We start from the raw sequence: 26179 nt of genomic DNA, 5'->3' as shown, positions 1-26179 counted from the left end.
AACATGGCCCAACCCGACAAGGTCTTATTGATGTCAGATTCAGCCCTCATAACAAATAAGTTCGACACCCCAGGTCTAGACTTTATTTATTTATTTATTTATTACATTCAACTTATATCCCGTCCTCTCCGCAAGCGGGCTCAGGGCGGCTCACAACATCGTATCAATATAATTAAACCAATAAAACATATAAAACCATAATTTCAATTTTTAAAAACATATTTCAATTTTAAAACCATTCTATGGTGCTGCATCAGTACAATATAATATAGGCGGCATTGAATTCTCGAACAGCGATCACCAGCATTCTATGTGATGTCCGGTGGCAGCCCTCTTCAATTAAACATCGAAAGCCTGCTTAAACAATTCGGTCTTACAGGCCCTGTGGAATGCAGACAAATCCCGCTGGGCCCTTATGGCTTCCGGAAGGGTGTTCCAAAGTTCTAGTGCTGCCACCGAAAAAGCCCTAGATCTTGTTACACATAACCTGGCTTCTTTTGGCCCGGGGCGGACAGTAGATTGCCCCTGAGTGCAGTGCTTTCTGGGGGATATATGGGGAAAGGCGGTCCCGTAGATAGGCAGGTCCCTGACCATAAAGGGCTTTAAAGGTTAATACCAACACCTTGAAGCGAACTCGGAACACAACAGGCAGCCAGTGCAGCTCTCTCAGCACTGGCTGAATGTGCTCCCATCGCGGCAGCCTCATTAACAGCCGTGCTGCAGCGTTCTGCACTAGCTGTAGTCTCCGGGTTAGCGTCAAGGGTAGCCCCACGTAGAGAGCATTACAGTGATCTATTCTTGAGGTGACCGTAGCATGGATTACCGTCGCTAAGTCGTTGCGCTCCAGGAAAGGGGCCAGCTGCCGCACCCGCCGAAGGTGAAAAAAGGCAGATCTAACAGTGGCTGCTACCTGGGCCTCCATTGTAAGGGAGGGCTCAAGGAGCACGCCTAAACTCCTGACCTTAGGGGCCGATATTAATGGCACCCCGTCAAGAGTCGGCAGCTGGATCTCTCCCCTTGGACCACCCCGACCCAGATAGAGAACCTCCGTCTGTGAGTTAGGTCTTCTGCCATTCTAAATGAAATCATGATGTGATTCAGACTTTCAGTATACATTTTCAGATTCTTGAGTTGAATCCCACTATTTGTGGGTACAGGAACTGGGGTCCTTCCTGCTTTCACCTCGCCCAGAAGTTCCTTCTGTTCCTGGGAAAGCTGAGACCAGAGGGTGATTTTTGTCCCTTCACCCTCCTCTGTGCAACCCCCCCCCCCATAGTTATTCGTTCTTTCAGGTCCCACCATCACTGTAGTAAAAAGAGACTGCCAGCAGGAGGGAGCATAACCGGCAACATATTTTGCTGGTGGATCACTGGCTTCAGGCTCCTGATGAATTTTTATCATGGTATTTTTGTTTACTTGGGAAATACTGTTTCTGGCATATAGATATAGATATGTATATTTTTTTTCCAGGAGAAATAAAAGAACAGCTGAATAGCTCATCAGAAGATGCTGACCTAGCTCTGACGTTAAAAGTGATTAAAAACCAGTGCTTGTTGGAAGGGACTCACACGCTAGTCCTGGATGCTCTGAACAGGGTAGGGCAAGATATTTTTGTTTCATAACTCAGTGTGCATGAGGGTAACTTGTTATTAGATAACTGTTACAAAACTGTGAAGTGTGGCAAAGCTTTAGACTATTTTTCATACACAGGCTTTTGTGAAATCTCTCGATTTTTATGAACAGTGTTTTGGCACTTTTAAATATTACAATATTTGGGGAGGGACGGTGGCTGAGTGGTAGAGCATCTGCTTGGGAAGCAGAAGGTCCCAGGTTCAATCCCTGGCATCTCCAACTAAAAAGGGTCCAGGCAAGTTGGCGTGAAAATCCTCAGCTTGAGACCCTGGAGAGCCGCTGCCAGTCTGAGAAGACAATACTGACTTTGATGGACCAAAGGTCTGATTCAGTATAAGGCAGCTTCATATCTTCATATGAACAATGGATCTCCCAAAGCCTTTAGGGGAGGGACAGTGGCTCAGTGGTAGAGCATCTGCTTGGGAAGCAGAAGGTCCCAGGTTCAATCCCTGGCATCTCCAAAAAAGGGTCCAGGCAAATAGGTGTGAAAAGCCTCAGCTTGAGACCCTGGAGAGCCGCTGCCAGTCTGAGAAGACAATACTGACTTTGATGGACCAAGGGTCTGATTCAGTATAAGGCAGCTTCATATGTTCATGGGGAGGGATGGTGGCTCAGTGGTAGAGCATCTGCTTGGGAAGCAGAAGGTCCCAGGTTCAATCCCTGGCATCTCCAAAAAAGGGTCCAGGCAAATAGGTGAGAAAAACCTCAGCTTGAGACCCTGGAGAGCAATGAATGGGGCTGTGGCTCAGTGGTAGAGCATCTGCTTGGGAAGCAGAGGGTCCCAGGTTCAATCCCTGGCATCTCCAAAAAAGGGTCCAGGCAAATAGGTGTGAAAAACCTCAGCTTGAGACCCTGGAGAGCCGCTGCCAGTCTGAGAAGACAATACTGACTTTGATGGACCAAAGGTCTGATTCAGTATAAGGCAGCTTCATATGTTCATATGTACAAGTTTGTTTACACGAGTCTGATTTACAAAATCACGTGTGCCCCTAGACAAATGCAATTCACAACAATATGGAAAACACAAGCTCCTGTGGAAAACTGTCCTGTATATGGATACAAGATGCAGCCCCATGATTGTGGCTGCATCTTCAAACGCTTCCGCAGCCTCAGCAGCCTCTGTCAGCTGCATAACCTGATTTAAATGAGTGTTCTCCCATTCCATTGCAAAGATTTCTGTGGTTCAAAGTTAAGACAGAGCTGCTCACATATAGCATGAGTGATTCTTTGAAGCAGTCCTTAGAGGTGAACCTGCCATATACATACCTGTTTGAAAGCTGAAATATAAAGAGAGTGGGAAAAAAAGAAAGCGGTCAAATTTGCAATAGTAAACAGAAACATTTTTATCTTTGTTAGACAATAGAAGGCATGACTGTATATTTGTGTTTTTGTTTCTAGTTTATTGGAAGTCCGGGCATTCAGAGATGTGGATTTCAGATACTTTCCTCTGTAGTGGAATGTTCAGGGGCTCTTGAAATGTTGTTGCAGCAGGGCATGACAGACACACTCCTCCACTCTCTGCAAATGTATCCTGATGATCAAGGTATAAAATAAAATGTTCTGTATAATCTTAAAGGCCAAAGAGAAATGCAACCCCAGAAATTTGTTGGAAGTTATTAAATATATAAATTGACTATTTGGAATTATTTTCTATGGGACTAGACAAAGAGGAGATTAGAAATTCAGAAGACATAAGAAGGCAAGTAAATACATACTGGAATTAATTGATGGGTTGGTATGATGGCCCTTTTATCCGGAAGTCAGGCCCAGACCAAAAGATTTTGGAATTTTTTTTGCTGGAGTAATGTTTCTTTTCATATATGATAAAATCTGTAGGGGGAAAAAAACAGCACAAAAGGTACGTGCTGAGCAAATAGGGAAAAAAAAACGTGTTTTATTCCAATGCCTATGTTTAATATTCTTGACACTCTTTTTAATTTCTAGAAATACAATGCATAGGATTAAGTCTTCTGGGGACTTTGATCACAAGAAAGAACTTGTGTCTTGCAACAATACACGTCCTGGCAACAGTTCTGGTTTCTGCTTTGCGACGATTTAAGGATGATGTTGAAATACAGATGCACGTATGTGTCTGGTATAAAGGTGCTGGTGGTTGGGAGCATCTTTGGGAAACCTTGGTTTCGAATGTGTCTTGCCTGTTCTTATACTCTCTGTTAGTGGGCAGGATTTGTCTGCACAACTTTGTGCTAAATCTTACCATTAAATGCCAGAAACTCTTGATCTCCAGGTTGTACCTTCCTATTATACTGAAGTTGAATTCTTCTACCCTTTCCCCTGTCATTCCTGTTAGTTGAGAATATATTTTTTTGTTTTAATTCTTGTCTTTGATTCAGGTAGTTCGTACAAAAACTGCCTTTAACGTGACACATATTTCCTTGAAATGTGTATTTAAAATTTAAGTGTATTTAAATTTTTGGGGAGGGACGGTGGCTCAGTGGTAGAGCATCTGCTTGGTATGCAGAAGGTCCCAGGTTCAATCCCTGGCATCTCCAACTAAAAAGGATCCAGGCAAGTAGGCATGAAGAACCGCAGCTGGAGACCCTGGAGGGGGCTGTGGCTCAGTGGTAGAGCATCTGCTTGGTAAGCAGAAGGTCCCAGGTTCAATCCCCGGCATCTCCAACTAAAAAGGATCCAGGCAAGTAGGCATGAAGAACCGCAGCTGGAGACCCTGGAGGGGGCTGTGGCTCAGTGGTAGAGCATCTGCTTGGTAAGCAGAAGGTCCCAGGTTCAATCCCCGGCATCTCCAAAAAAGGGTCCAGGCAAATAGATGTGAAAAACCTCAGCTTGAGACCCTGGAGAGCCGCTGCCAGTCTGAGTAGACAATACTGACTTTGATGGACCAAGGGTCTGATTCAGTAGAAGGCAGCTTCATATGTTCATGGGGAGGGATGGTGGCTCAGTGGTAGAGCATCTGCTTGGGAAGCAGAAGGTCCCAGGTTCAATCCCCGGCATCTCCAAAAAAGGGTCCAGGCAAATAGGTGTGAAAAACCTCAGCTTGAGACTCTGGAGAGCAGCTGCCAGTCTGAGAAGACAATACTGACTTTGATGGACCAAGGGTCTGATTCAGTATAAGGCAGCTCCAGATGTTCATATGTTCAAGTGATCCTGTCAGAGTGTTTTTTCCTGGGAACTGATGACATCTTAAAGATGTGCAGTTCTTAATTTATTCAAGCAGTATAATTCATCCTGGATGGGTGGGCTCTTTTGCAAATGTTGAAACTGAAGCATGCCATTACTCAAGGCCATGCGAGAACGTTGAATAAAAACAGGAAGTTCGGTAACCAGCTTTGTTGCTTTTCAGTGAGAAGTCTTGTCATGAAGTGTGTTTAATTATAATGATAATTCAGCTGAGGCTGTGATCTCAATCGTATTTACTTGGAAGCAAGCCTCAGTGAAATCTGGGCACGCCCAACCGATTTTAGTGAGGCTTATTTCTAAGTTATTATACATCCAGGTGGGCAGCCGTTTTGGTCTGAAGCAGCAGAACAAAGCAAGAGTCAAGTATCACCCTGAAGACCAACTAACTTTTGTTCAGAATGTAAGCTTTCGTGTGCATGCACACTTCTTCAGACAAGGAACGAGGTACAGTAAGCAGAGCTACAAAGAAGTGCACACGAAAGCTTCTGAATAAAAGTTTGTTGGCCTTAAAGGTGCCACTTGACTCCTGCTTTGTTCTAAGTTATTATGGATGGGATCGTAGCCTCAGTTGCATCATCAGTGGAGATAGCCTTTAGAGGTCAAGAACTAAGAACCTTTTGAAGGCAGCATCAAATGATACTGCATGTGTAAGTGGAGCACAGGTAAACCTTTTGTAATTCCTCACAGGATGTTGGTAGGGCTTTGCCGTGGAGTTGGTTCATATATCAAGCGGCCAGTAGTATTGTGTAGATTATTCAGTTGATGCACATGCAAGCATGGGACCAGGTTTGATTAGTGGAGAACGTGGAGCGGATCCCATAGAATAATGCAGCATTTGAGATAACATGTTCTGTTCATGATGACTCATTCCTTCCTCCATGCAAATCATCGTGATGTATAGTTGTCGGGTGATGTGCATGCATATGACCCATCCTGAACTTTGAACAAGTGAAGAATCTCTAGTCTTGCAGTTAAATAGGGTGATAGAACAGGCCTTCTGTTGCACTCTTGTCTGTTGTACTACAGAAACTAATCTAATAAACAGTAGCACAATATTAGGGTTTGTAGAATCTTTCGGGCTCAAGTGCTGTGTTCTACTGGAGAAAGTTTCTCTACCAGGCATTTTCTGGAAGAGAAACTTTCTCCAGTAGAACACGGCACTTGAGCCTGAAAGATTCTACAATCCCTAATGATGTTACCAGCCATGAAAACCTGAAATCTTTGATAGTAGCACAATAGTCTTATAGTAGAATTCTGTAGTGAACTTGGTCCTTGTGAATGGTCTTCTCCTTAGGTGTTTATGCAAATGATGGCAGAGTACATGGGAAACCTGTTTATAAATGTTCTTGACCTTGAGATGGATACCTAAAATTTGCTTTGTGTGGGGACGGTCGCTATCTGAAATGGAAAACTAACACATGGCTTATCATTTTGGATATACTTTTTGTTTCCTGTTTGTTGAGCCTCTCTGTTAGTGAAAAGGAAGCAGACGGAAAGAATAATAAAACAGGTTCCGTGGCACTTCAGAGACCTCACAGTTTTATTCCATCATAAGTTTTCCTAAGTCGCAGAATAATAGTCTACTTTATTCAGTTCCGAAAAAATGCAGCAAACACAGTTTTTCATCTGAAAGTCTGCCAAAGTTTCTGCACCTTCTGATACCTTTTGTGGTACATGGAATTGCTGGCTTTGTCTTCATACTGCAGAATACAGTTGATTTGGGACTGGGCCAGGGGAACAGAATGACTCATGCTAGTATCATTAGATACTTATAGTAGAAGAGTCCCCGATCGGAGAGCCAGTTTGGTGTGGAGAGCCAGTTTGGTGTAGTGGTTAAGTGTGCGGACTCTTATCTGGGAGAACCGGGTTTGATTCCCCACTCCTCCACTTGCACCTGCTGGAATGGCCTTGGGTCAGTCATAGCTCTGGCAGAGGTTGTCCTTGAAAGGGCAGCTGCTGGGAGAGCCCTCTCCAGCCCCACCCACCTCACAGGGTGTCTGTTGTGGGGGGGTGGGGAGGAAGGTAAAGGAGATTGTGAGCCGCTCTGAGACTCTTCAGAGTGGAGGGCGGGATATAAGTCCAATATCTTCTAGATCACAACCAGCAGAAGCTTCAGCTCGTGCTCAGCAAGGCCAGTAATGCCATAGAAGCCACCAAGGTAGAACTCTGCTAGATTTTGGTAGGATCTAGCATAACTCCATTCAGTTGCAGAACCCAGTAATTGCTCTAAGTTTTATGAAGTATAGTTTTTCTAGTTTTAAAGGTTTATTATTTTCAAGATGAATGTTTTTAGCAATGTACCTCTTGATTGCTGTTCTTACCATTCTGGTATCCTTCAATCTCTTAGGGATTTCACGCAATTATAACAATACTTGACCTATCGCCTTGCTTTGCTAAGCTGCTGATCCAGGAGTCATTTGACACTGCTATTTTCTATCAGATGTCCATGTGCTTCAGTGAAAAGAGAGACCAGCAGGTATCTTGAACTTTTTAGACTCTTTCTGTGGCCTTCTCCTCAACCCCTCCCCCCCCCCCTCCGCAATCCCAACACATCTAGTCTGACATATTCTGGAAGATTGTCTAATACTTCTAATTGTCCATCTTCCGAATTTAGTTTCAGAGTCTTTGTTGTAAATGTTTTGCTAAGATAGCTGATGATGATGATCTGAAAAACTTAATGTTGGAGAAAGCATGTGTCGAAAACAATATCATTATGTCTGAATGTCTGCTGCTGCTCGGAGCTGATTTGAATAAGAAGACAAAGACAAACGCCTTGATTTATCAAGTATGTATGCTTTGGAAGATACCATTGTGTTGCTCTGAATGCTTGTTTGGGGAGTGTTTGTTTTTAAAATCGTTTATGTAAACAATGATATTGCAGATGTATCAAACCCATTTTGGGTATCGTGGGCAAAAAAAGTTTTAAAACTCGTTAAATGTTTAAATAGAAATCACTCTTCCCAATATTCTGTTCTATTTCTGAGAACCAACAAACCCAGAACTTAGAATGAGGCTTCCCTTGTGGGAGAAACAGGGATACCTTGATTTTTAAAAAACATACATTGTGCATAAATTGGTGTAGATCTTCTTCGTGGTCTCTGTGCTTCACACTCATGGGATGAAGCGCCAGCGCTGATCCCCGATCGGTCACGCCAAAGTTCAGATTTTTCACAGCCCGATCCCAATAGGCATGCGTGACAGCCCCAGTGTGCATGCCCACCTGGTGGGCGCTAATATCCCGCCAGTTCCTTCTTTACCGCTGCGTCGGATAGACACGTTCGTCGTCACTGATCAACGGTCAGACTGTAGCTGTGATGTCACACAACACAATAGCTGTATGTTATAGAAACCATCAAGGGGGGGGGCTGTGTCCAGAAAGCTGTGTGCGTTGGCGATGCAGCTTTGGGAGACCTGCTGTCAGAACTTGTAACTTTACTTGTCTATGCTTAGTAAGAATTATATGCTGTTAGCCTAACTGACTCCATGTTGGAAACGTTTACTAACCCTGTAACTTTGCATTTCAAACAAACACTAACCACTGAAGGGTGACTGATAACCGCTGGCAAACATCTGCGCATACCTTTGAAGCTGGCAGGCCGGAGAAGGACAGCGGGGTTCCTTCCTCCCTGATGGGAGATAAGGAGCCTGGGAACAGACAACTGTCTCTCTGAGTGTGAGAAAAGATTTATTGTTTTATGTTACCAATGTATAAGAATGTACCGGTGGCCTTGGAAGCCATCAGAGTCAACCTGCTTCTTCATGAACAAGAGTTCTCAAATAAACGTATTAACTTTTTGAAACAAAGTGATGCGTTTCCTTTTGAAGTTCCCAGTTCTGACACCTGCATAGCCTCCCAGACCTTCGTTATAGCCACCCACCTGCCGGGAGAGCTCAATGTTCAAGCATACTCCCTGAGCAGGGAGGAGGTTTCCCATCACGAATGGGAGCTGAACTGGAGATACCTCGGACCTCTGTTCCGGGATTGGGGTCATCCCAGAATAGACGTATTTGCCACGGCAAACAATCGAAAATGCGAACAATTCTGCTCCAGAGGAGGGACGGACCCAAAGTCCCTAGGGGACGGCCTTCTTCTTCTGTGGGCGAACAGGTTCCTCTACCTGTTTCCACCCTTGCCTCTTCTCACCAGAGTGCTTCACAAATTGTTCTAGGAGCGTCCAGAGTGCATCCTAATTGCTCCGTGGTGGCCGAGACAGAGCTGGCTTCCTGTCCTCCTAGCCATGGTGGGGGGTGTCACCACAAGTTTCCGTCGGAACCGGACCTCCTTTTGGCTCAAGAAGGTCACCTGTTTCACCACGACATCCCTTATCTCAAACTGACGGCTTGGAGGGTCAGCGTCTAGAATTATCTGACAGAGTAAAACATGCGATGTTGAACAGTAGAAAGCTGTCAACTCGCCGCTCCTATGCGGGAAAGTGGTCTAAGTTCCTGTCCTTTCTGGGGGACAAGGGTATCAGTGCACGTTCTGCTGGTCTTGAGCTTGTGTTTGAGTTCTTACTGACTCTTGTTGATGCTGGGCTTAATCATACCTCGATTCGAGTATATCTGGCTGCCATCTCAGCTCATCACAACCCTGTGGATGGCACATCGGTTTTCACACACCAGCATACAAAACATTTTTTGAAGGGTCTTCTACGGCTTCACCCGCCATCTAAGGTTCCTCCTCCTGCTTGGGATCTGCCGTTGGTCCTGGAACAGCTCTCGAGGCAGCCCTTTGAACCCTTGGCTACCTGCACGTTGCATCTTCTCGCCTGGAAGACTGCTTTCTTAGTGGCCGTCATTACGGCCAGGAGGGCAGTTGAGTTAGTGGCTCTGCGGTGTGATGCTCCATACATCTCTTTTCAGGACGATGGAATATCCTTGGCCCCGGACATCTCGTTCCTCCCTAAGGTGGTGTCTAGTTTCCACCTCAATTTGGAAGTGTTTCTGCCTACATTTTACCCTTCTCCTTCTTCTGCAGAAGAAAGACGTCTGCACGCTCTGGATGTTAAGAGGGCATTGTTGTTTTTTGTGCATTGCACCAAGCCGTTTCAAAAGGATCCCTAGGTTGGGTTTCAAGATCTCTGCACAGAGGCTTTCTGAGTGGATCACGGAAGCCATTAAACTCTGCTACCTGTTGGCTAAGCGTCCCTTACCAGGGCCACTCCATGCGCATTCCGCTAGGGCTATGGCTACGTCCACAGCGTTTCTGAAGGGTGCTTCCTTGGGGGACATCTGTTCAGCTGCAACCTGGGCATCTCTTCATGTCTTCATGCGACATTATGCCCTGGATGTCCGGAAGCGTCGCAGAGCACAGCTGGCTACCCTGGTCCTTCAAGCCGCTACTTCTGCATAACCGCCAGCTCCCCCTCCAGGTAAGCCTAGCTTGCTAATCTCCCATGAGTGTGAAGCACAGAGACCATGAAAAAGATAAACAGGTTTCCTACCTGTAACTGATGATCTTCGAGTGGTCATCTGTGCATTCACACTACCTGTCCTCCTTCCCCTCTGCTGCTGGTCATGGTACTCTTGATAGGTGGTGGCGGGAAGGAACTGGCGGGATATTCACACCCACCGGGTGGGCATGTGCACTGGGGTTGTTGCGCATGCCTACTGGGGTCGGGCTGCGAAAAATCCCGGACTTTGGAGTTACCGATCGGGGATCGGCGCTGGCGCTTCATCCCATGAGTGTGAATGCACAAATGACCACTTGAAGATCATCAGTTACAGGTAGGAAACCTGTTTTTAGGAGTTGGCTGCAGAGAAGAGACATAGGGTCAATGCTGAGTCTGGCCCACTTGGGTATAAGCACATGTGGGCCAGAAGTTCCCTAGCACAGAGGTGACCCTGGGAGCCTTGAAAAGGCCTGGAGGTGGGAGTCCATCGGTCCCTGATAGAATTGTTGATAGCATAAGAACATAAGAGAAGCCATGTTGGATCAGGCCAGTGGCCCATCCAGTCCAACACTCTGTGTCACATAAGAACATAAGAGAAGCCATGTTGGATCAGGCCAATGGCCCATCCAGTCCAACCCTCTGTGTCACAGAAGAACATAAGAGAAGCCCTGTTGGATCAGGCCAATGGCCCATCCAGTCCAACATTCTGAGTCACATAAGAACATAAGAGAAGCCATGTTGGATCAGGCCAATGGACCATCCAGTCCAACACTCTGAGTCACATAAGAACATAAGAGAAGCCATGTTGGATCAGGCCAGTGGCCCATCCAGTCCAACACTCTGTGTCACACAGTGGCCAAAAAAAGTGGCTAATAGCGAAGGAGAGCTCAGCATTAGAACAAATTGGCACAAATATATTGTACATCTTAGATTTAGATTAAAATGCCCATTCTCAGCACCATAATTGACTTTAACCAAGGAAGTACTAACACACTTGACATATTTGCTTGCAGTGTGAAGTTGGACAAGGTTTCACTTTATTTTCCAGTGAAAAGATTTTGCCACCTCCCTAGACAATTATAGCTAATGGATGTTTTCAGCTGAATACATAAATTCAACTTTTGAGTGATACTCATGGGGATTTTTTTGTTTCCAAAGGCCATTTGCAGTTCCGGTGCTAGCCTCTGAGACCTGACCTTGTAAGGCACATTGAGACAAAACTTGCTTTTCAATTAGCTGATGGGTTTCTCACATTACTGCTTTAAGGACACTAGATGACATGTGCCTTGATGGAACACACATAGCTTGCTTAGCGCTTTGGAAGGGGGATGTGTCCTGTGCCTGGGGGAGAACTTGGGGACAGGGCCATGCCAGTAGGGGGCACTGGGGGTGGTGCCCCCTATAGCAGGGGTGGCCAACGGTAGCTCTCCAGATGTTTTTTGCCTACAACTCCCATCAGCCTCAGCCATTGGCCATGCTGGCTGGGGCTGATGGGAGTTGTAGGCAAAAAAATCTGGAGAGCTACCGTTGGCCACCCCATCCTATAGAATCTGCAGCACCCCCACCCAGTCTTCCCTTTCATTGACAGGGAAGATCCCTTTTTGGGGATCTGTGAAAATTTCAGAATCAATATGGAGGTCCCTGAATTTCTAAAGCTTGAGAGCCACTGACATATAGGAGAACTAAAGCTGATACGTTAGAGTGGGGGTGTCAAACATGCGGCCCAGGAGCCAAATCAGGCCCCCAAAGGGCTCCTATCAGGCCCTTGAGCAACTAGCTATCTCTTGCTTCTTTCTGCATAACAACTTGCTTTGCAAGGCTTGCTCAATCATGCAGGAGCTACAGAGCAAAACCTCTATTTTCTCCATTGGCTACTGAGCCAAGCCTCTCTTCCTTCCCCCTCCTGGTCCCCTGGGGAAGGAAGGAAGGAGCCAGAGCTTCCTTTGCCCAGTTCCCTGGATCCCATGGAAGAGTTACAAAGAAAGCACCTTTAATACCAACAAGTGCTAAGATTTTAAGCATATTTTAAGGGTTTTTTTTAAAAAAATAATTGTGTTTGTCTGCTACCTGCTCTTAAATAGGTATACACATGGCCTGGCCCAACTAGGCCCAGCCCAACAAGGTTTCATTTATATCAGATCCGGCCCTCATAACAAATGAGTTTGACACCCCTGCATGGGAGTTTATGGCTGCATTTTGAACCATGTTGAACTCTGCTCATTGGTACTAATGCATTACGTTTTCGAATTCCTTGGGCACTGCAAAGAGGATCTTGAAGTCAACAGATACTTCATGGCTTGGGAACCTTTTGATCTGTGGTTTGTTGACTACTTGGAGTGCAGCATTGCAGGAGGGTTGGAAGAAGGCTTGTCAGCAGTCTGTTAAATAATAGGGAACGATTGCTTTTCTTTCACTGAAATGAATTAATGATTAACCTGATCATTCATATCACCGGCAATTTTTCTGTACTAGTTTGCTCAAGCGACTTGGCACACTAGAACATAAGAACATAAGAGAAGCCATGTTGGATCAGGCCAGTGGCTCATCCAGTCCAACACTCTGTGTCACACAGTGACAAAAAATTTTATATATACACACACACTGTGGCTAATAGCCACTGATGGACCTGTGCTCCATATTTTTATCTAAACCCCTCTTGAAGGTGGCTATGCTTGTGGCCACCACCACCTCCTGTGGCAGTGAATTCCACATGTTAATCACCCTTTGGGATGAGTTTCAAGCAGGTTTAGTTCCATGCAGATTACATTTATTTTACCGGAGCTGTTCCCGATACATTACTGTCAAAAGTAGAAGTATCATTTGCATGACTTCATTAATGCATTCATTGTTCGTCCTGTAACAGGTCTGTGAGAAAGGAAGCAATCCTGAGTTGGTGGAACTGCTGTTGAACAGTGGTGCTCGTGAGCAGGATGTTCGGAATGCTCTAACAGCCAGCATCAAGAAGGGAGACAGCCAGATCATTAGCTTGCTCTTAAAAAAACTTAGCTTGGATGTAGCCAACAGCAGCATATGTCTTGGAGGATTTGGCATTGGTAGAATTGAACCTTCTTGGCTGACCCCTTTCTTTCCAAACAAACGAACTTCCTTCAAGAAACAAACTTGTAAGTGGTTGTAGACTGGATTCGAGTATCAAAACGTTAAGTGAGCTTTTGACTAGTTCAGAGCAGCCTCTAAGAAAATAATGTATGACAAGGGTTCTCTCATGGGTGGTTAAAATTGATCTTAGCTTTCTCCCACCAATCTTCATTCAATTAAACATTTCCGGAGAAGCAGGTCTTGTGTTTCAGTGACGATTGGTGCGTATCAAAACCAATGCCCTTCAGGGAATGGGTGGTGGTGGGTTACTAACCATGTGTTGGAATTTATTAATATAAATAGGAGTATTTGCAAGAGAAAGTGATCTTGTGGCAATTTTAATAGTTGGCCATTCACATTACCATGTCCATGGCCTCTAAAGTGTTATAAATTTGAAGCATTTCACGGCTAAACCTTGTCAAACAACCTTTCAGAGTCCTTGGTTTATTACAGTTTTAAGGTGGTTTTACTTGTGTCAGCATTTTTACAGATTATTGCTTTGTGTATATATGCAGTGTTTCTGAAATTGGTAGGTTATTGGTTTCTTGAACGTTAGATGCAGGTTCTGTATTGGCCAGATTGGTGCTTAGATATCAGAGGAAAAGCAGCTATGAAGACCAGTCAAAATCCAGTTCTGATGTAAACACTGAAGAAGATGCATTGGAGAAATATGATGATTGGGCGTTCCTGCCTGACCCATCAGTTGACGACGTTTTCCGAATGAATGATGATGTGGATAGTGAAGGTATGTTTGCTACCTAAAAGAAGGAATTTGGCATCACATTACAAAGTTGAGCTTGTGACTTTTATTTTAAACTTTTCCCTTGGCTTTGCCGGTTATTCCAGTATTGTTCTTCAAATACTGAGGAAGTGCAAATGCACGTGTATGCATATACACACCAGTTGCACCTCAGTAGACAGAGAGTCATAAATTCTTACAGGCATATTGTGCAAGCCACACTCTGATTCCTCTGACTGATCTATAAATGATACTATTGCAGTGTTAATGGAAAGTTATTTTTTTTTAAAAAAGCAAACGTCATGAAATTAGAGTGCAAGAGCCCCAAGCAAAGTCTGGGAGTCTCCTACAAGTTTAGTGCCGCTGGAAAATGCTTTTATTTAATTTGGGAGGATGGGAATGGGGGGATGAGTTTTCATAGCTTTATCACTCTGGCTACACTAAACAGCATGTATATTCTTTCTCTCGTTCTGGCATTGCTTGAACATGGAGTTTTTATTTGCATTCACAGCGCAATAACAATTGCCACCTGAAGTGTTGTACTGCCGATGTGATTTTGCATTTTCACAACCTGCCAACGATGGGAAAATAGAATTCGGCTGCCACATTCACTCAAGAGCCGCAAACACCACCTTCTCATCATCACCTAAATTTTATCCAAGGTTCAAGAAAATAAAGGAACAATTTCAGTCCTGTGTATAATGTAAAATAAAACACTCTTCCGGTGGCACCTTAAAGACTTAACATAAGCATAAGAAGTGAATCTAAATCAATGCCCCTGGATTTTATTTTCCTCTCAATAAATACTAGCCAATTTGAGAAATTAGATTCTGAGAGCAGTTGATATAAAAGGCTCTCTGAGTCAAAGTGGAAATGTAGCCATAGCCAGTATTTAAGTGACATTAGCCATGCTTGTGTTTCCACAAGATTCGTCCCTGTTTCTAAACACAAAACTGCATATGGTACGCACTTTGAGAATCCCAGAATTTTCCGTAGGAATTTTGATGGAGTACTCTAATAGACACTGTCTTTGTAATTCCAAGTGTATTGAAACTATTTCCCATGTACTACTGAACTGTCCTCTTTATGATGAAATTCGTTGTATATACTTGAAAGATATCTTACCAGATATGTTGGGCTGTGCTGATTCAAGCAAAGTCCACAAACTTTTAAATGACACTTGCGCTGAGGTAACTTTAATGGTGGCTAGATTTCTCCAACAGGCCATGGAAATACGACAGAGAATGGTTCTGGAATGACCACATTTATTTGTTTTAATTATTTAATTTGGCTAAACGCGACTCATATATATTTTACTTATTTTATGTATTTTAGCTCCCTATGTACTTTATAATCTAGGATTTTATATTATTTATATTGCTATTTTACTGCTAAATCTGTTTTATGCCAATAAAGGCTTGCTATTTGCTATTTGACTTAACATAGTTATTCTGGCATACACTAGAATATATCATAATAAAATATATTAGTCTTTAAAGTGCCACTGGAAGAGTGTGTTATTTTGCTGCTGCAGACTTACATAGCTGTCCAGCTAGAATTATGTGCAACACAGTTTTTTCTGTTATTTTTCTGCAGTAAGAATGGACACCCAAAAAGCTTTTTTTATTTGTATCACAAATGCTAGCTGACTTTTTGGCTCTAGCTTGGTATCTCCATCAGAGTACAAAGTATACAGGGGGAAAGCTAAGCTATGTGTAAAGTGTGACCATAAAAGAAAGTGAACAGGAACATAGGGCAAACTATGTACATTATGGTCTGTCAAGTCACTTCTGACTAATGTTGACAATATGAATCCAGAACGTCCTAAAATTAACAGCCATTCTTAGGTCTTGCAGACTGAGGACGGTGGCTTCCGGAGAGCCAGTTTGGTGTAGTGGTTAAGTGTGTGGACTCTTATCTGGGAGAACCAGGTTTGATTCCCCACTCCTCCACTTGCACCTGCTGGAATGGCCTTGGGTCAGCCATAGCTCTGGCAGAAGTTGTCCTTGAAAGGGCAGCTGCTGGGAGAGCCCTCTCCAGCCCCACCCACCTCACAGGGTGTTTGTTGTGGGGGAGGAAGGTAAAGGAGATTGTGAGCCGCTCTGAGACTCTTTGGAGTGGAGGGTGGGATATAAATCCAATATCTTCTTCCTTTACTGAATCAATCTATCTCATGTTGGATTTTTCTCTTTTTCTGTTGTCTTCAACTTTCCTGGAATTATTGTCTTTTCCAGCAACTCTTGTCTTCTTATAATGTGACTAAAGTATGATAACCGCAGTTGAGCCACTTTAGCTTCTAGGGAGAATTCAAGTTTGATTTGATCTAGAATCCACTGATGTGTCTATTTGGTGGCCCATGGTATCCATAAATCTCTTCTCTGATACTACATTTCAGATAAATCAACATTCTTCCTGTCTGCTGCCTTAATTGTCAACTTTCACATCTGTACATCAATGAATATCAAGATCACACCTTTATTGGCATAACAACACATCTGTACATAGTAATGGGGATTATTATATTATAAATTATCTTGATCTTGGTCACCAGCAACACTCCTTACTCATAAGGATCTTTTCTAGTTCTTTCATGGGTGCCCTTTCCAGTCTCAGCCTCCTTCTGATTTTGTGCTTGCAATCTCTGTTTCGGTTGGTGATGGAGCCAAGGAAAAGAAAATCTTTTAACAATTTCTATTTCTTCATTGTCAACCTCTAATTAAGATCTCTTGTCCTTCCTTTCCTTTGTTCTATTTCTTTACATTGTTTGTGTTATATAGTTCTCTTTGTCTGTGCCTGCCAATTGCTGGAACTCAATATAAAGCCGCAGAAAACTGTGGGAAAATAACGAAAAAGACTGAAAATTATTTCAAAAATAGATGTGGTTAGTCAACTGCCTCTTAAACAATATAATCATTAATATCACTATAAATTCCAAAAAACAAGGTAAATGTGCAAGAGAACAAGTTTACACCATCCTTTCAGTTCATCCTGTCCGTTTCAGACTTCAAGCGCTCAATGACTATTTTACCCGGCTCTGCGGGAAGAATAAAGTGCCAGTGCCGACCAGATTTCAAGTGCAAATGATTTTAGTTTTTCAAAGATGTTTCTTCTGTTGCAGGTGTTCTATTAAAACTTCCATCTTTTTGAAGCAATTTTAAATTCAGTGGGTTTTCACAGCCTCTAGCAGTAAAGCTGCCTGTAATACTGTTTCACTTTCCTTCATCTAAGAGACGTTTCCCACTCATCAACGCAAAAATAAAGCACTTCTCGTAGCACTAGCTCTGGAGAAAACAGAAATAGCCTTCGTGCATTCTTACTTGATAATAGCTCTGATTTTAACCCGTAGTCCTTCTGTTTCCTATTCACTTGAACTTAGTAATGTAAATCTCTTCTTTAAACTCTTCAGGAAGGTTGTTTAGATCGTATTTTGGCTTCTGATTCCCTGTATTAGCAATTAATGGTCTGTACCACAATCGGCTCTTGGTCTTGTTTTAGCAGAGAATAGAACTTCTCAATTTTCTGCATCTGGTTTTTTAATCTATTTGATTTTTGTATTGGCATCATTAAGAATAGAATAGAGCTATTTGTACTTGTCTTCCGAGGTCGGTCAAATGAGTACCCAGCTTGCTGGGGGGAAAGTATAGATGACTGGGGAAGGCAATGGCAAACCACCTGGTAAAAAGTCTGCCGTGAAAACGTTGTGAAAGCAACGTCACCCCAGAGTCGGAAACGACTGATGCTTTCACAGGGGACCTTTCCTTTCCTTTCCTTTCCTTTCCTTTCCTTTCCTTTCCTTTCCTTTCCTTTCCTTTCCTTTCCTTTCCTTTCCTTTCCTTTCCTTTCCTTTCCTTTCCTTTCCTTTCCTTTCCTTTCCTTTCCTTTCCTTTCCTTTCCTTTCCTTTCCTTTCCCCCCCTTCCCCCTTTCCCCCTTTCCCCCTTTCCCCCTTTTTCCCTTTTTCCCTTTTTCCCTTTTTCCCTTTCCTTTCCTTTGCTCTTCCACAGTAGCTAATAGAGTGCAATGTGACCCTGGGGGGGTCCTGTCTTCCAGTACTATCTTCTTTTGTTTTGGGTTCTCTCATCATAGGGTTTTCAAAGTATGAGATGATCAAAAGTGGTTTACCATTGAGAGCAGACATGATTGCTCTCTTTACGTATTTGTAGGGCTGTCACTTAGATGAGGGGAGCAGAGGAAAGGACTCACAATAATGAGTTTAAATGAATGGTGGGAAGGTACCAGCTGGATATCAGGAAAACACTTTTTGCTGTAAAAGTTGTTCAACAGTGGAATCAGCTACCAAGGGAGGTGGTGAGCTCTCCCTCACTGGCAGTCACTGGCGGCGGCTGGACAAACACTTGTCAGGGATGCTCCGTGCTGATCCTCCGTGTATAGCCCCTTCCAATTCTGTGATTCTATGCTTCTTCTGCACAGTTTTAACTGCTGTTGTCCATGATAGATCCTCTGCCAGTGTTACCTTCCATTGTCACTTCTGCTCAGTAGCTCCCCCTTACTGATTCCTCCATCCTCATCAACACTGGATCTGTCCGTTGTCTTCTGGCTATTGAAGGTCTAAACTCTTTACAGTATGATTCTCAGCTTTGCTGGCATACTTGAAACCTAGGAGAAGGGGGAAGGAAATCTTGCCACATGCATGCACAAACATTGTGAAGGCTCTCACCTGCTACCTCTGTTTCCTGAGTCTTAGCCATCTGTCTGTCCTTGCCCGGGGAGCTTCCCCAGGCCTCAGAATGGGTCATGGAGGAGATTCAAGCACCCTAGCCCTCCTGTGCCCTGGTTGGTTTGTTCCCACATGTGGAACACTCCAGCCCTTTTCCTCTCTAGCCTCTGGGGAGAGTTCCCTATTTATAGGGTTGTGGCTTCCCTTCCGCCTCACATCCCTTGTAGGGATTGGATTTGTGCCTTGTTTCACCTCTTTCCTCCCCCATGATTCCAACTGTTCACCTATAAGATGAGGATGAAGGTGGAGCCCTCCCCAAAAGTCCCAACTTGTTGCTTGCCACACCTCCCTAGAGGTCATTGGGTTGGCTGCCTCAGCACTTCCTTGCTCTCCATGGTCATTTGGGAGTTAGAGTTGTTGGCCACAGAGGACCCCACCTGTGTCATTCATGGGTAGACATAGGGTCATACAAGCTGCTGCCTTGCTTCCAATATGGCATAACTTATTCTTTGCTTTCCTCTGGCATCATCCACTTGGGGACAGGCCAGCTGATCAGCAGCGAAGTAAGGCTTCTCCCTGCTCTTCCCTGGTGCTGGATGCCAGCAGGGGCCGGCTGAGGCCATTTGCGAGAGTGCAGGGCCCGTGCGAGCCCCTGATGCACATAAATGTAATGTGAATATTAATTCCTAAATTTTGTGCTAGAAACAGTGCTGGCATGTAGGGTATTATCTGGAGTCTGATTTCCCCCCCTGTCTGTTGTAGGTAGACATTCATGAAATCCTAATTAATTATTCTCTTTGACAGGGAGTGAAAGCTCATTTATCACAAAGAAGAAATCCAGCTCTGTGGCAATTGCAGATCTCCATAAAGACACGGCTTCACAGACATGTTCTTCTATTCCCCAAAGGCATTCCATGGTATGGCCAGTTATTAATTTGTATAAATGAGATAGGGTTAGATCCACAGTTGCTCTTTCATTGGCATGATGGCCCTTACATCACTGGAACATCATCGCTGTTGATGAAGGGTGAACAGCCATTCCCTTCACTCCCCACTCTATTTGCAAGGGTCCCCTGAATCCCAGGATCCAAATTTCAGGGAGTTCAGGAGGCTGCAGTGGGAGGCCAAATAGAGAAGTCCTGTTTTGCAAATGTCTGTTCATGATCATGATATTTGTATGCAAGTCACAAGAGGGACGGTGGGGAGGGATGGTGGCTCAGTGATAGAGCATCTGCTTGGTAAGCAGAAGGTCCCAGGTTCAATCCCCGGCATCTCCAACTAAAAAGGGTCCAGGCAAGTAGGCGTGAAAAACCTCAGCTTGAAACCCTGGAGAGCCACTTCCAGTCTGAGTAGACGATACTGACATTGATGGACCAAGGGTCTGATTCAGTAGAAGGCAGCTTCATACGTTCACAAGAGAGAACACTGAATCTGTTGCACCAGAGTGAACATGGCTTCTGTTGCTTTCCCCCATTCTCAGTAACAGATACAGCTCGTGTTGCATAAATAAAGGCTATAACTGTGGAGTGACAGTGTATTACAAGGACTTTCCATGTCTGTTGGGGTTTGTTTGCTTTTTTAAAAAAAGGGGGCTCCTGTTCCACAGATTCTTGCTTGAAGCATCTGACTGTGTGTGGACCTACGCACAGAGAACTATGTTTGAATAGCAACCAAAAAATTGCGCTGAAATCTCAAATGCACAGTGTAGTTGGGTACCTTCCTTGCTCTGCTTGGAGAAGCAAGTCTAGCCTAGCTGAACTAGCCAGGGAGCATATTTAGACAAGTTAACATACAGGACATGAAGATGTCTTTGAGGTTGCAGCGATTGGGTATTTTATTTATTTATTTATTTATGATTTGTATCCCACCCTTCCCACAAGTGGCTCAGGGCGGCTCCCAACAAATAGTCAAACATAAAATTAAACAGGTATTTAAATATATAAAGAATTAAAACATTTAAAACTGTTAAAACCTAAAAACCATTAACATTACAAAAATATGTATAACAGAAGTCTGGCCAGCTACATTTAGTTTCTCATCTCAGCTAGGTGTAGGCTAGCCGGAAGAGGGTTGTCTTACAGGCCCTGCGGAACTGAACAAGGTCCCGCAGGGCCCTCACCTCCTCCGGCAGCTGATTCCACCATGTAGGGGCCATAACGGAGAAGGCCCTGTCCCTAGTGGATTTTAGACGGGCTTCTTTTGGCCCAGGGATAACGAGAAGATTTTGGGTTCCCGATCTCAGTACTCTCTGGGGAACGTGTGGGGAGAGACGGTCCTTCAGGTAGCACATTGGCTGCCAGTCAGTCAGTGAAATAATCGTGCCAGCATGTTTTTGTCATCTGCTAGTTTTAAGTGTATTCAGATGCCCTTGACTATACATTTGTGGGATTTTTTTGTTACTATTCAGGGTCCTGGATCACATTATGAACCCTTAATGGATCAGAGAAGAAAAATAAAGTCTTCTGCTGACAGTAAGTGGGAAATTATAGTAAATGTGTATGAGTCTTATAGGAATTTTTACATTATTCAGTTGAATTCTGTATAGCATTAACAGCTCTGAGAAAAAACATTTTTGAATGCAGCTAAAAGGAAGAGAAAATGATCTTTACATCGTATAAACCAGGGGTGTCAAATGTCTGGCCCGTGGGCCAAAACCAGCCCGCGGAAGCCCTCAATCCGGCCTGCGGAGAGACCATCCTTCCACTCCCTCCCCTGAAGGAGGGACTCGGGCACAGAGCCTAATGTTGCTCTGCTGGGCAGTGAAGACTGGAAGGGCCAAGGCCCAGAAAGCAACTGCCCAAACATGGTTTTGTCTTACTCTCTGGGCAGCTGTGAGAACAACTTTTCGCCCTGCTTCCTCTCCTCGCCCCTTTCCCACCCCGCCTGCCTCTTTCCTGCCTCGTACCTCTCTGTGTGAAGCTTTGAATCCACTCTCATTAAAGAAGACGTTTACTTGCAGATATGAGCAGGCTGTGCTACTTCCTCCCCTCCTCCCCCACCTCTTTCCCTCCCCAGCATCTGTGTGTGTGTCTGAGAGAAAGAGAGAGAGGAGCTAAGTTTTTTTTTAGTCCACCGGCACTAAAACAGACGCTTACTTGCAAATATGAGCTGGCTCCACTTCCTCCTCCTGTTCCCCGCTCCCTTTCCCTCCCGGGCTTGTGTTTGTGTGAAAGAGAGAGAGAGGAAGCTAAGTTTTGAGTCCACCAGCACTAAAGAAGACACTTACTGTACTTGCAGGTATGAGCTGACTCTGGTTCCTACTCCCCTCTCCCCCCCCACCCCTGCCTGCCTCTTCCCTTCCCTTCCCAGGAATCTCTGTGTGTGTTTTCAGTCCATTACACTGGCACCTAAGTTTTGAGTCCACTGGCACCTAAAAACATTTCTTTTAAGGTATGGGCTGTGTTTTGTTCCTCTCTGTGTCTTTCTTGGGCTTGTTATACTGCAGTTCTGAGTGCCTCCTCCTCCCCCTTGCCTTGCTACTGTGTGTGTGTGTGTGTGTGTGTGTGTGTGTGTGTGTGTGAAGCAAGTCATAGAGCTGGGTTAGGCTGAGAGTGTCTGTCCATACCAAGTTCACCCAGCGCATTTCCTTTTATACACTGGGTATTTTGAACCTAAGCCTCCCAAATAATAGTCTGACCACTATACGTTGTTTATTAATGCACTGCCTCATAGGGGTTCTAGTTATTTTTCTGAGGAAGACTCTGGTTTTGTAGACAAACACTCCAGTTTAGTTATGTAGATTCCCCAGTGTAGTCAGCATGAGGGCATCAGCAACAAAATACTGCATGAATGTTAAATGTTTTAAGCACGTTTGTGTTTAAAATAAAAAAGCAGGAGTCATGGGTGTGGGGGGAGGTGTTTGTGAATTTCCTGCATTGTGCATGGAGTTGGACTAGATGACCTTGAAGGCCCCTTTCAACCCTATCATTCTGTGATTCTATAATATATGTGTTTGTGTCTTTTATAAACTTTATATCTCTGCTACCTGGGATTCCATTGTACGACACCCATGACCCGGCCTGACAAGGTCTCATTTATGTCAGACCCGGCCCTCATAAAAGATGAGTTCGACACCCCTGATATAAACCATTGTGGAGCCACTTCTGTCAAGTGGCTGTCTCATTCAGTTCCCTGTGCTGTGTGGCTGGGCAGTATTTCTATTCAGTCTAGAGCAGGGGTGGCCAACGGTAGCTCGCCAGATGTTTTTTTTGCCTACAACTCCCATCAGCCCCAGCCATTGGCCATGCTGGCTGGGGCTGATGGGAGTTGTAGGCAAAAAACATCTGGAGAGCTACCGTTGGCCACCCCTGGTCTAGACTAGCGGTGAGTTTGGCTAAATCCGAACTGAAAAATTATTTTTTAAAATTGCCTTATTGGTATTTCCCAGGTATTCTTTCAGCTGGATAGAGATTTGGCCATTTTTTGCCTATCCAAGGTGGCTGGTCCTGAAAACCCCAAAAATATTTTGAATTTTTTGGGAGCACCAGATAGCAAAAATTAAAGGGCTTGGAGAAGATGTTTAACGAAATCATGGTCGCTTTAAATCTTCCAGGTGAATTCACATCTTGGAGAAGGTGTTTAAAGGCATTGTGGTCCCTTTAAATGCCTTCAGAGTTCTGCTGCTTGCACAGCTTGGAGAAGGCATTTAAAGGGGCCACAACTCCTTTAAACTCCTCTTTTTCCTCCACTGGTTTCAATGGAGAATGGGAGCACCTTCTTTGGGGACCCATAGAATTGGGGGGCCATATACCCAAATGTGAAAAATGCGGAGGGGGGTGGGGTTTGCACACCCTTAGTCTAGAACCAAACATGCTTCATGTAGAGAACAAATTCAAATACCACTAGATGATTGTCATGAGAACCAGGCCATACGTAGTCAGAAAACAAGACAGACTCCTTGGGCAGTGCAACCCGTAAAATTCTATCCTGATACTTAGCATACTAATGAGTTTTATCTGAGCTTGAGCAAAACTGTTTAAATAAGAATTCTGGAGTTTACTTATCCATTCATTTCCCAGATCTTATAGAATAATATTTTCAGGGCATAACGTGGGCATTGTAAAACAGTTCACAGAAGTCTAGTGGGATGGTGATGGGTTGTCATATTCATTGATGTTTTTGTGGCACTGTGTCAGAATCCATCTGTCAAAGGCATTTTTGCAAGAGCCGTATTCTGCAGATATTTTCTTCAGCTCCCTACACCTACCCCTGAACACAGAAATGTATGGTATTTTCTTACTGTCAGCATTTTAAAGGAAATTTCTCAACCTGAAGGCTCTCTACTCAGTTAAAAAAATAGTCAGTCTTCAGTTGCGCAAGTAAGTAATAAATGAAAGCATGGTATAGAAAGCAGACGTCTGCCCCCCCAAAATGGATGCTTCTACATTTATCTCTCATTTTTAATAGAGGGCATATCTAAATTCCAGTCGAGTTTAAAGAGGTCGGACAGTTTTTCTTCATTGGTCTTCGACAAGGAATATATTAAGTCACTGGACCTTTCATCAAATGAGCTGGAGAATATAGACAGCGTCTGCCACTGCTCTTTCCTGATTACTCACTTGGAACACCTTGAGAAATTAGAGCTGCATCAGAATGCACTTTCTCGTATTCCAGAACAACTGTGTGAGGTGAGTAGTCGTGATTATGCTGGTTCAGATATATTGCCTCCATGAAGCAGTTCTGCCCAGAATGGAGAACTTTGTATGCCGCTGCTAATGCCTCCATTATGGTAGCCTGCCTGCCTTGAATGTGCTATTTTGTATATTGTGATCATGACTAAAAAAGTCATCCCTGTGTAATAAGTGATAATGGGCAAATCCAGGGTAATGTAGTGGATAATATGTTGGACTGGAAAGGTACAGGTTCAAATCCTCATGGAACCATGACGCTTACCAGGTGACCTTACATTGTGGTTGTAAGGATGAATTCCTGGAGGTTTGGGGAGGGACTTTGTTAGGCATAAGATGCCTCACATGCATCATCCAAAGCAGCTGTGTTTTCTGTAGTCTGGAGACCAGTTATAATTCTCTGAGATCTCCAGGTCCTACCTGGAGGTTGGCATCCCAATTTTAGACATGTAGCATTCAGACTCGTCATTGACTTGCAGTGACCACTATTCTGCTGTAATTTCAGAAATGTCTCTAGGAAGTGAGCTAAATGAATGCTGTTCCTAATCCACTGGTACATATGCAGAGATTAACGTGAAATGAATCGAAGAGTTTATCCAGGATTTGGGGTGGGGGGAGGTGACCGAAAAAAGCAGACACTGGCACAATTGCTACAGATGCTAGTTAGCCTCAGAGGACATGGTTCTAAATCTGCTGAGAGGCCATCCTCGCCTATCAAATGGAACATGCACTTAACACCGGCTGTTCTGTACCCTTCTTGGTCTGTCCTTTTAAGCTTTAACGTTTAAGGCTTCTAAGGACAGTGGCTGTTCTGTCACAGATCTGTGCCTACTCGCCAACACTGCAGTCCATCTGGGCATTTATGTAGGTTCCTCTGGGAGCTGCTGTTAACTTGGTTACCTGCCATCTTGTGAGTCTCCATAACCTGGGCAATGGGATTATAATCTCCAGCTGTTGCTTTAGCTCTGTTGCTCCCATTGCTTTCAAACAGTCCTCTTTGGGAGTGACTGCTTAATCTTGTCCTCCTTTCAGAAAATAGGAGCTCTGTTCAGCTTTGCAGCCAATGATAACTGCTGCACTGCCCAATGGTGCCTTCTTTATGGTCAGGGACCTGCCTATCTACGGGACCGCCTTTCCCCATATATCCCCCAGAGGGCACTGCGATCAGGGACAAAAAATCTGCTGTCTGCCCCTGGCCCAAAAGAAGCCAGGCTATGTGCAACAAGATCCAGGGCTTTCTCGGTGGCAGCACCAGAACTTTGGAACACCCTCCCAGAAGCTATAAGGGCCCTGCGGGATTTGTCGGCGTTCCGCAGGGCCTGTAAGACCGAACTGTTTAGACAGGCTTTTCTGGTTGATTGAAAATGGGCTGCCACCGGACATCCTACAGAAGCTGGCGATCATAGTCAGAACCCAATACCGCCAGACTGGACTGAGACAGCGCAAATAGTTTTTAAATTGATAAGTGAATTATGGTTTTATATGTTTTATGGAATTGATTGTTTTTATGATATTGTAAGCCGCCCTGAGTCCCCTTGCGGAGAGGGCGGGATATAAATGTAAATAAATAAATAAATAAATAAATTTATATAGGTACTCCATCAGATGCTTGTGAGCTGTGAAACTGCTAAGATCTTTATTCAGAATTCCAAAATTACAATGAATATAACAGTAAAAGCTAAACACATAATATTCACTTGGAATTTATAGAAATATGATGCAGAATGATATATGAACAAATCTACATACTTGTGATGCAATTCTCAAAAACTTTTAGTAGATGAAAGGTTAGTGAAATGCCATTAATGAGAGATACTCCTCTTGTGTCGCTGTCTTAAAACAAGATGGTCGTTTTCG

At 44.1% G+C, this 26179-nt stretch overlaps 1 protein-coding gene across 2 annotated transcripts in view; it reads left to right on the top strand.

The window, feature by feature from the left end:
* LRRK2 (leucine rich repeat kinase 2) overlaps positions 1 to 26179 on the top strand; it is a 180643-nt gene that overhangs the window by 63227 nt on the left and 91237 nt on the right. For both annotated transcript variants that reach the window (XM_060244741.1, XM_060244742.1), the window contains exons 14-23: positions 1471 to 1595; positions 3031 to 3175; positions 3577 to 3716; positions 7139 to 7267; positions 7406 to 7576; positions 13048 to 13306; positions 13837 to 14025; positions 19500 to 19612; positions 21103 to 21166; positions 24102 to 24322. In XM_060244741.1, coding sequence (XP_060100724.1) covers positions 1471 to 1595; positions 3031 to 3175; positions 3577 to 3716; positions 7139 to 7267; positions 7406 to 7576; positions 13048 to 13306; positions 13837 to 14025; positions 19500 to 19612; positions 21103 to 21166; positions 24102 to 24322 — 1556 coding nt within the window. The remainder of the gene's footprint in view (positions 1 to 1470; positions 1596 to 3030; positions 3176 to 3576; positions 3717 to 7138; positions 7268 to 7405; positions 7577 to 13047; positions 13307 to 13836; positions 14026 to 19499; positions 19613 to 21102; positions 21167 to 24101; positions 24323 to 26179) is intronic.

Source organism: Heteronotia binoei, chromosome 8 (genome assembly GCF_032191835.1).
Source record: "Heteronotia binoei isolate CCM8104 ecotype False Entrance Well chromosome 8, APGP_CSIRO_Hbin_v1, whole genome shotgun sequence".
Classification (NCBI taxonomy): domain Eukaryota; kingdom Metazoa; phylum Chordata; class Lepidosauria; order Squamata; family Gekkonidae; genus Heteronotia; species Heteronotia binoei.
The sequence above is the reverse complement of the archived record's forward strand: the minus strand, read 5'-3'. Positions and strand labels throughout refer to the sequence as shown.